Source organism: Oncorhynchus tshawytscha, unplaced genomic scaffold (genome assembly GCF_018296145.1).
Source record: "Oncorhynchus tshawytscha isolate Ot180627B unplaced genomic scaffold, Otsh_v2.0 Un_contig_635_pilon_pilon, whole genome shotgun sequence".
Lineage (NCBI taxonomy): Eukaryota > Metazoa > Chordata > Actinopteri > Salmoniformes > Salmonidae > Oncorhynchus > Oncorhynchus tshawytscha.
In genome coordinates this window covers 63,265-73,595 of record NW_024609618.1, presented here as the reverse complement: position 1 = coordinate 73,595, position 10,331 = coordinate 63,265, and the positions used below count along the sequence as shown (strand labels likewise).

At 43.9% G+C, this 10,331-nt stretch overlaps 1 protein-coding gene across 1 annotated transcript; it reads right to left on the bottom strand.

Annotated features, from left to right (window-relative positions):
- Positions 1-1,705: 1,705 nt before the first annotated feature.
- On the bottom strand, positions 1,706-9,888 carry LOC112226185 (bifunctional arginine demethylase and lysyl-hydroxylase JMJD6). The gene is made up of 6 exons (XM_024390495.2): positions 9,451-9,888; positions 7,722-8,110; positions 7,316-7,602; positions 5,239-5,374; positions 3,974-4,112; positions 1,706-3,134 (listed from the first exon to the last, which is right to left on the bottom strand). The coding sequence occupies exons 1-6, from the start codon at positions 9,577-9,579 to the stop codon at positions 3,003-3,005; spliced, it is 1,212 nt and encodes a 403-aa protein (XP_024246263.1). The 5' UTR covers positions 9,580-9,888; the 3' UTR covers positions 1,706-3,002.
- Positions 9,889-10,331: the final 443 nt, after the last annotated feature.

Genomic DNA, 10,331 nt, shown 5'->3' with positions numbered 1-10,331 from the left:
TGGACAGACAGGATAGGTGAAAGCAATATGACGGAACCCTAGAGGGCTTCCTTTTTCCAGTCCTGTAGATTTGGATCAGTGCGGCTGAAGGGAAGAGGTTGACCAAAGGAAGCCACATTAGACCACTGAGATGTACCCACGTAGGCTCCTGGTTCACACCATTCCCCCATCGGATCCAAGGCACTATGTGACCGACCCCAGGGATCGTAATAGTGCTAAATGCTTGACATGAGGTGAGCACCTAATGGGTTAAAAACAGCGCAAACACCAGACGCATTGACCACAAGTAGCAATACAACCTCTCATCTGCAGGCCAATGACAGTATTAATTGGTGCTTATAGGCACTTTTGTCTAAAGACAGTGGAAAACACCTACTGCACAGACATACAGCAATTCACATATTTCAAAGTACTTTCAATCATTTTAGATGACAAAGCCACATTTTTAAAGCACAAAAAAACAGTATTCACTTGACTCCATGTTAACCCCACAGAACAAAGTTATACAAGCAGAATCTGCATTCAAGCCATTAACTTGTATTTGCTGAATAACAGTAATGTATTAGCTAGATGCTTTTGTTTGAATTTACACTAATGAAATACAAAGCAGTTGAATCATTGTAGAGCAGCATATGCCACATAACCTATAGAAGCCACGTGGAAAGAACCATGCATTTAGTCTGTCCAAAATATCTACCTATCCCCTCACATAAAATGTATTTGCAACATTTCACAAACCCCCTTAGCTGTACTACACAGAGAAATAAGATCAAGATGTGCAACTACAAGGCCTACAATATGTTTAAACTTTTCCCTGTGCCAGCCCTCATTTCTACTTTCAACACAACTGTATCTTCTGGACTGTAACCTACACAATAGTGCCAAGCTAGTGTGAGAACTCTGGCATTGGTGCCCCCTTCTGCATGTGATGGAGAATATAAAATGGGGTCTCAGAATGAGAACACAAGATCAAACACCTAGGGCTCCTTTCGTGGAAAGAGGTTCATTCTAATCTTGGACTAAAAGGCAACCGTGATAGAGACTTCTCTGAAAGTGCTTTTTGGACCAGGAATAGGCATGATCTGGGTCTGGGAAACCAGCATCTACAACAGGGGTGTTACACTCATTTTGCCCCAAAGGGCCACATTCTGTCTTCACTGAGGTCCACTTCTATTGGTTATATTCCTTGCTGTCAAAATTGGCAAAAAATAGTTCTCTATCCATCACATTTTCTATGCTCCCCGACTGTCTAGCTTTCATTTCGATGACTGTTAACAAGCTGGACAGAGTTTAGAGACTATAAAATTATGTCCACTATAATTTCTACACAGTTTCGATTTGGTTTTAGGCATGTCATTTGAGATCGTAATTTTTTCAAAAAAGGACACCCCTGATGTACAGTATAGCTGTGTAATGTCAAATAAATTGAATAGTTTGATTTCATTCATCTTAAAATGTTAATTAATATAGCAGCAAAGGGCACACTTTTACACGAGAAACAATAACAATTGTTATCATACCATTTTGAAAATTGTGTGAGTTACCCATACGTAATTAAATTAATCCCAAGTGGTGCAGCGGTCTAAGGCACTGCATCTCAGTGCAAGAGGCATCACTACAGTCCCTGGTTCGGATCCAAGCTGTATCACATCTGGCCATGATTGGGAGTCCCATAGGGCGGCGCACAATTGGCCCAGCGTCGTCCGTGTTTGGCCAGGGTAGGCTGTCATTGTAAATAATCATTTGTTTTTAACTGATTTAACTAGCTAAATAAAGGTTAAATTAAAAAAAAATATATAATAATAATTAAAGTCATAGAAACATGACATAACCAGGCAATATTGTTTGTTGTTGTTTCTTGGGTGGAATTTTGTTGTTGATAGCCCAACATTCATTTGTGGCACCTGACTGTGATTCATCTTACCCAACCTGGAGCTAAGGGAGTGTAGTATAAGCAATTTCTTCCTAAAAAGGTCAAGCTTTTGAATGTCAAGCTGAACCGGCTAAATCTAAGTCAGGGGGGGATCCCCTGGCCTTTACAGTTGTTACTGGATGACTTGGGCTAAGTCTTGAAAAAGCTGTTGTTTCACTAGACACGTGTGCATTACAGATGCCAACAGCAGATAAATATGATATGAAAGAGAAATGCCACTATGCAATCTTTTCATTGCTTTCTAGATCTGTTAAATGGTATTGACTGGATTGTGAACTGTTGATTTGCTAACCATTTAATTAACTGAAACTGAATTAACTGTATTGATTGCAGGACATACGCATACAGTTCAACTGTTACTAGCAAAAGAAGCCCAGAGGATGAAAGCAGAAATGTTAAATAAAAAATATAAAATCAGTGGCTTTTTTGCAGTCTAAGAAGGCAGCATCTCCCTCCACCCTTACCCTGTCATTCAGTATCAACTTACAAAACTCACAGTACCCTTTAATATCTAAAGATGGTTAACTCTGCCATGATAAAACTCAACTGGCATCCCACATACTGCAAAGTAAAGTCAATCCAAAGCACACCTATCTATCCATCCATCCATCCATCCATCATCTCACTGTGAATAGAAAACTTTTCCCCACTGAGCAACATAAGACCATGGCACTGTAGAGGAGACAGGCCAGCCTGATAGGCTCCCTGCCTCAGACCCAGTACCTGGTGTACAACAAGGCAACAGCCCACCTCTCTCCAAAGGTCAACACCCCTCCCTCGCACTGAAATACTGCTCTTCCCACACCCCACAAGCAACAGCAATATAGATTGACGTTTGACTAGAAGCTGAGCGGTGGCAGATAAATCTCCAAGAGGTCCGCGCCTCAGGGGGAATCTCCTTTATCACAGCCTAGGGGTAGGCTGACTCTCTTATCTATCCAACAGACTGACAGAGGGCCACCAGACTCTCCTTTGGAGACACACAAATGAAAACAAACAAATTGGCCGCTCTTCATGCCAGAGTCCCCCTGGGTGTGGCCTTTTGGCGAGGCTGGGCGGAGTGAGAGGGTCACCGGGAGGAGCTGCGCTCTTTGCTGACACAGTCGTCCTTGGTGCTGCTGTCTCCGTTGGATATCATACTGCACGTCTTCCTCTTCTTCCGCCTGTGAGACATGGCGTCCCCCTCCGAGCCCGACTCAGCCTGTAGTGGAGAGGGGCAAACCAGAGAGGCGGGGAAGGTCTTGGATACATCTCTCCATAGAACATACTACATGTCTATTACATTCCATTTACATAATAGGGGGGGGGGACTAGGTGTCACTGTCCCTCATACACACAGTCTACTCACAAACACCCATTACCAATTGAACATGCTATATACAGACAATCATCTGCCGACAGTAGTGTTCTTGTTCAACCAGTAGAACAGAATATTCTCTCCAGGGGGAAGGCAGGGCCTACCAACCATTACACAAGGGTAACCCCCAACCTCCACCCAACAGCTCAACCCGATATGGATGTATATGTAACTGGAGGGGCATGCTGTCCACCAAGCTATTCAATACCAGTTCCCCCAGTTCCAGAAACCAAAGACCTGTGGCCACGTTTCTGTGACCCAGCAGGACCACTTAGAGGGAACAATATAACCTTAACATGAAAGGCATTATATAGGAAGGAGCGTGTTAAGGCAGGGATATGTAATATATGCTCATTGTAAGTCATTGTAATTTCTTCTATCATCTCCGACTGCCTTCTAAATGTAACATCATGGCATGTTGTTGCCTGCATGCAGTAGTGAGAGAGACAGGACCTTTGCATTACAGCATTTCAGAGTGAGGGGACGTGTGTGGCTTACAGTATGTGTGGCCGTTTCACATGCACATGTGTGGCAGACCCCGTGACATCTGCCCGCGTGTGAAAAGGTGCCTGCTGCCCTCTATCGTACACCCAGCTCAGGGGTCCCTAGAGTAGGGGGCTACTGTATATCCATGTGTGAATGTCACACTGTATGTGTGTGTTTTTTGAGGGAACGGGATGTACCTCTGAGTCTGAGTCAGAGGAGCTGGAGGAAGAGGAGGAGGAAGAGTCACTGGAGCTGTCCGAGGCGATGCCAGTTGATTCCTGGAGGTCCACTTTGTCTGCCAGGGTAGCCATGTCTGGCCTTTCCTGCTTCAGGATACTAAGAGAGATTTTATGTATGAAAATAAATACCCTCCTTGTGAAAGTTAGTGGATCTGGGTGCAAATATATTAGAACATTATCATTAAATACTATATAAAGGAATATCAGAGGCCATTCTTCTACAATGTATTTTCCCATTGAGGTACCTACAAAGGCAGCTATGGGTGACATTTTTGCAAAAATCTGGCAGTATGATTTAATCTCTTCAGCAAGGTCCATTATAAGGAGGCGACTATTTATGTATTGCTTGGTTATCAAACTCTAGTTAAATAATCACACAATATAACGCACATTGTTGAAGTTACAAATTAAATTACGCTGCCAGATTATAAATGAGTTTGCAGTAGTTTTTGCACAAATCAGTGCCCCTTTCGACCACGAAAATGTTGCCCAATGTATGGACTGGGGCTTTTGGTCCTCGTTGCTCCCAGGTCTCGTGGGTGGGGAAGAAGCATCAGAACTTGTGCCTTTGCACCAACACATCCCAGGCACTCGGACCCAGAGGTTCAATGTGGATGTCAGTGCCAGAGCGGGCAGGACCCATTCTTTACAGAACCTGCCAACACACTTTTTATTGGTTCCCATAAGTTTGGAAGCCCAGAACCAAATCTTACATGAATGCTGCCCTCTGACCAGCTACTGGATGTGATGGGAGCGGGTGGTCGTGAAATGTTTGGCCTAGTGCGAGTGACAGAACCAGGGCAGATCCTATAGACCAGATGCATTCAACTCTTACCCTACGAGGTCCGGAGCCTGCTGGTTTTCTGTTCTACCTGATAATTAATTGCACCCACCTGGTGTCCCAGGTCTAAATCAGTCCCTGACTAGAGGGAAACAATGAAAAAATGAGTTTGGAGGCCCTAGAGGTTCACATCCCCTCCTCTATAATCATCTCGGCCATCTATGGACCAAACTAACCCCTTCCCATCCGAAAATTCTAAAGATGCCAGGTGAAAGTTCACCCTTGCTAAATTGTAATTGGTCCAAATAAACAGTGACGCAAAACCCAGTGTGTGCAGAATTGTTCCTCATATTACACAGCCTCCCGACAGTCAAAATATTTGAAAGTTTCTTCTTTCACGAGGTGTTCCTACAGCTGTGGGGGTTCTGTTAGGAGTGCTTACCGATACCACTTCCTCGATAGCTTGGGCCGGCCCCGCACAGTTTTATGCCACACGATGGGGAAGTTGGTGGTGCTGGCAAAGTTCTGAGTGATAGCGATGGTGGTGTCAATGTTGAGAACCACATGCCACCAGCCTCCTAGAGAACAAGCAACAGAGATGATCAGGATTAGTTTTCGGCTCACCAAACCATAGAATGGCCAAGTACAATAATACACCATCTGACCTTCTCACATGGCAGAAAACATACTCTGTCCGAGGACATTTTGATGAAAATCTTAGTCATTAGTTTAAGACCTTTATGGAGTGGAGGAAGAGGTGGGTGGATAGACAGAAATAGTAAAGTATGGATGGACATCTTCAGAGGAGACAGAACAGCCTGTCCAACAGGGTTCTGCTCTTGAAACAAACACACTCCCTTACATACACTCTCTCAGCCATCAGGACCTAATATTCTGGTCTCCAACTTGAGTAAACAGGAAAAGTTCAAGATCTGGACCAGATCCAAAGGAAACAGAGTTTAATCCTGTTTTATCAGTCAGTTAACGCAGGAGGGTGCAGGGTATTAGGGTAGGTCAGTAACACTGGATTAACCTCTGCAACCATGTCGATCACTGAGCCCCACAGTAAGTGTGGTTGTACACAAGGTGGCGGCTACACTTCTTGTTGATATTCATGGAGAGCTAGCAGAAACGGGATAGCTAGGATAGCCCAGCTACATAGTGAAAGTGAAAAGCTGTGAATACATACATTACATATCACCGGACAGTTTATTACATACAAAATGGATCGCTCCTACAGACAGTGAGTCATGTGGCCGTGGCTTACAATAAAAAGCAGGCAGAGAGGCATCAAGTTACTGCTCGATTAAACGTTAGAATGAGTAAAACGAGTGACCTAAGCGACTGAGTTTGGTATGATCGTTGGTACCAGGCACATCAGTTCCAGTATCTCAGAAACTGCCACCCTCCTGGGCTTTTCACGCACGACAATGTCTAGGATTTACAGAGAATGGTGCGACAAACACAAAATATCCAGTCAGCAGCAGTCCTGTGACCTCTCTCATGGATGAGAGGTCGAGGGAGAATGTGAAGAATCATGTAAGTTAACAGGCTTGCCACAAACAGACAAATAACGGCGCAGTACAACAGTGGTGTGAACGGCATCTCAGAACACACAACTCTTCGGCCCTTGTCACAGATGGGCTATTGCAGCAGACGACCATAGAGGGTTCCACTTATATCAGCTAAAAATAAGACGACGCTGCTGACATTTTGTAGAATCCATGCTCCAAAGAATTCAGGCTGTTCTGGAGGCAAAGGGGGGTCGGTACTTTATCTAATAAACTGGCTGGTGAGTGTATGGCATACATATACACACACACACATATATACAGTACCAGTCAAAAGTTTGGATATATCTACTCATTCAAGGGTTTTTCTTTATTTGTACTATTTTAGGCTATCTTCAGTATACCATCCCTACCTTGTCACAACACAAAGGATTGGCTCAAACACATTAAGGAAAGAAATTCCAGAAATTAATGATTAACAAGACACACCTGTTAATTGAAATACATTGCAAGTGACTACCTCATGAAGATGGTTGAGAGAATGCCAAGAGTGTGCAAAGCTGTCATCAAGGCAAATGGTGGCTAATATAAAATATATTTTGATTTGTTTAACACTTTTTTGGTTACTACATGATTCCATATGTGTTATGTCATAGTTTTGAAGTCTTCACTATTATTCTACAATGTAGAGAATAGTTAAAATAAAGAAAAACTTGAATGAGGTGTCCAAACTTTTTACTGTTACTGTATATATACACGTATATGTACATATACACACAGCACATAATATTGGTATATCACTTCTCATCAAAGACCTTTCATACTCACTGTATATTCTGCCCTACTTTTATATAATATATGTCCTAACTAACTGAACCCTGGCCTTTTCAGATCTTGACAAATGGTTCAACGCTGAAGATTAAAACTACTTCACTCTCTCCAGTCAAACAGTATTCAAAGTGAAAGACAGACCAAACATCTATGAAATGGCAGCAGTAGCCCACTGACCAGGGACAAACACGGTCTCCCCTGGTCCCTGCAGAATCTCCAGGGGTCTGAACTCAGCAGGCCAGGTTGGCTGCTGGGTGCGTGGGTACACCACGTTAAACCAGGTGATGGCCTCGTCCTGCTGGTTGCCCCCGTCATCCCGGGTCACCTTGATCAGCTCCCGGGGCGTGTGGGTGGGGAACAAGCACCAGCGCTTGTGCCCCTGCACCAGGGCATTCCAGGCACTCGTACCCAGCGGGTCAATGTGGATGCCAGTGCCAGAGCGGGCAGGACCCATTACAAACCATCTGAGAAAAAAGACAGAAAAATAAAGGGACAGGTGTTACCAGAGTTAGTTCAACTTCACAGAACATACAATAACATTGCAGCTATTTTAGTTAACAATGTTACTGAGAATAGCTTTCACCTGTAAGGAGGCCGGCGCTTCTCCCCGGCGAACTGGAAGAGGTCGTCCCTAAAGTAAACTGGCACCTGGTAGTCCTCCAGCAGCTTACGGCGCTTGGCATGCTCGCCGTAGCTGCTGTCGAAAATATAGAGTGGGCTGTCGTCCTGTGTGGACTCCAGGTACTCCACGTAGTACTTCATCTTCATCTTCACAGAGTAACCGTCGTTGTCCTCGCCACACTTGAACTTCTGGTTGCGGTACTTACGTTTGAGGCGCTCCATGGTCCACTTCTCACGTGCGGGCCAGGTGTCCTGACAGTTGAGCAGCACCACAGGTTTGTAGGGCCTCTCGAAGCGCTGGATGAACTCCTCTGCGCTGAGACGCAGGGTGTCCACACGCTCAACATTGTCCTATGAGACGCATATGTCATGTCAGTTGTGTGTGTGTGTGAAAGAGAGAGGGTTGGGGGCTACATTTCATGAATGTACGACTACTTTAATCAATAACCTTTCTACCAATATAAATTACATTGAACTGAATTCAAAGGGAACACTAGTCATTTCTGACTTAATGCTTCCCAGTCATTGGGCCTAGTATTGGTCTCACAGATTGAGGTTGAGAGTTTTACAAAACTGCATCACAATAAAAGATCAACTGTTTTTGAATGCAATGCAACCAACTGGAACATTAAGGAGTAGACTCGGAGGAAGACCATTTGATATAGTCTGATCGGGGGCAAAGGGAATACAAAAGGTCATGGGCATTTTTGTTCTGATTTTACATGGAATGACGGGGTCTGAAAGTCACCTTTTTTAAATGTATTTTACGAGGCAAGTCAGTTAAGAACCAATTCTCCTTTTCAATGACAGCCTAGGGGAACAGTGGGTTAACTGCCTGGTTCAGGGGCAGAACAACATTTTTACCTTGTCAGCTTAAGGTTAAGTTCAGAAGCTCAACCCCAAAAGAGAAGGAATTAAACAAAAATGCTGAGATGAGTTGTTAACCTATAGGACAACTCTTGAAACTACCTAAGCTTCGAGTGTCATGGGTATTCTTAGCAACCCAGAGCAGCCCTTCTTAACTCTTGTGATAACAAATATCCTGCTGAACCACTTGGCAATAACCCAGTGTCCCACATGGAGCAAAGAAAATGCCCTCCAGTGGGCTTATTTCAAACATACAGTTAACAATGAAGTTGGTTTTAAGATCAATGCATTATCAATCATACATTGTTGTAGTGATTGTGTCAATATAACAGTGTTTAATCAGGACACACTGTGGAAAAGGTATGGGCTTTCCTGTTTATCTCTGAGGACAAGGGCAATAATTCCTACAGACATAATACAATTACAGTCTTCTTATAAAATATAAACAGTGGATCGAGGTGGACAAAATACCATCATCAGCTGTCTATTGGGTCTGAGAACATGGGTCAGTAGGCCGGCTACCTGTTGGTGGTGACTGGCTAATAATCACATGTAAGCCTCAATGAAATGCAAATGTAACAATGTCACAAAAAAATAACTATACACCGTCAAACCAATGTGGTCAATAATTAACCGAATGGGCTGTGGCACAGCGTTTGAGTCCAGACTGACCGATGACAGTTGCGCCAATGAAGACCGCTGTGCGCTGAAAGTGCAGCAGCAGCCTACGTGACCATCCGCACTGGTTTTGTAAGGTGAAACGTGTTGAAAGAGCTAACATGGCTAACTAGCCTAGCATGGATAACTTGCTACCGACAGTTTACCTTCACTGAGCGGTGTGACACATCGAAAGTCTCGCAATAATCGTGTTTCGTCCAATCTGAAGAGTCCTTCAGCTCAGGTCTGGCGCTCCGCTTCGCCTCTTTGATCCTCTTCTTACTTTTATGGTTCATTCCTGCGAATTTAGGCACTTGAGTTAGCTAGCTAGCTAGCTAGACTGGGGTGCATAGACAAACACATTTGCTAGCTTAACTTGCTAGTAGTGAAGCGGCTAGTCTGGAGTTAAAGTTAAACGGTTAAGCAACTTCATACGAGAACTTTGTTGGTGTTACTGAAACACGACACGTTGGCCTTAAAATGATGTTCTAAGCGCACTTTTAATAGCGAGGAGGAAGCTGCCCGGATGAAATTAGCTAAGGGGCTAACTACAACAATGCTCTTGCAACCAAACCCGGGGTCCCTACAATTTAAAACCCGCCCACCCAGAGAGCCGTAGGAAGCTCCTTGGTCACATATTTTAGCGAGCCATACATCCGAGAAAACCGATTGGATAAAATATGGAATACGCCTATTTTCCCACGTCCTTCAGCAGACAGTCGAAAGCGTGTCTGTTTTTCCGAAGAGACGGGTTTTATGATAGTAAACGTATTGTTTTACCACAATTTATTTACTCTCACAATTGGGATGGTAAATGGAAAACAGAGCAACTGAGATGTCCAACAGTGCAGAAATCGTTCACATTCGAAGAATACGAGGATCCAAAGCTATCACTGAATGTTTCCATCCCTGAGGTTTTTGTGCTCTTTCCACACATTTTTGCCATTTGAAACCAGCAATGCTTCTGTAAATATTGTTCGCCTACAACTGCATTGTGGTAATTGGCCCCGAAGCCTGCAGAGTTCCTTGGAGAGGAGTACAGACTTTT

Excerpts from the sequence above, each read along its gene's own strand:
- LOC112226185 (XM_024390495.2), bottom strand. The coding sequence starts at position 9,579 with ATGAACCATAAAAGTAAGAAGAGGATCAAAGAGGCGAAGCGGAGCGCC. Across the intron at positions 4,113-5,238 it reads CTATCGAGGAAGTGGTATCG|TATCCTGAAGCAGGAAAGGC; the intron begins GTAAGCACTCCT and ends AATCTCTCTTAG. Across the intron at positions 3,135-3,973 it reads CCTCTGACTCAGACTCAGAG|GCTGAGTCGGGCTCGGAGGG; the intron begins GTACATCCCGTT and ends TCTCCACTACAG.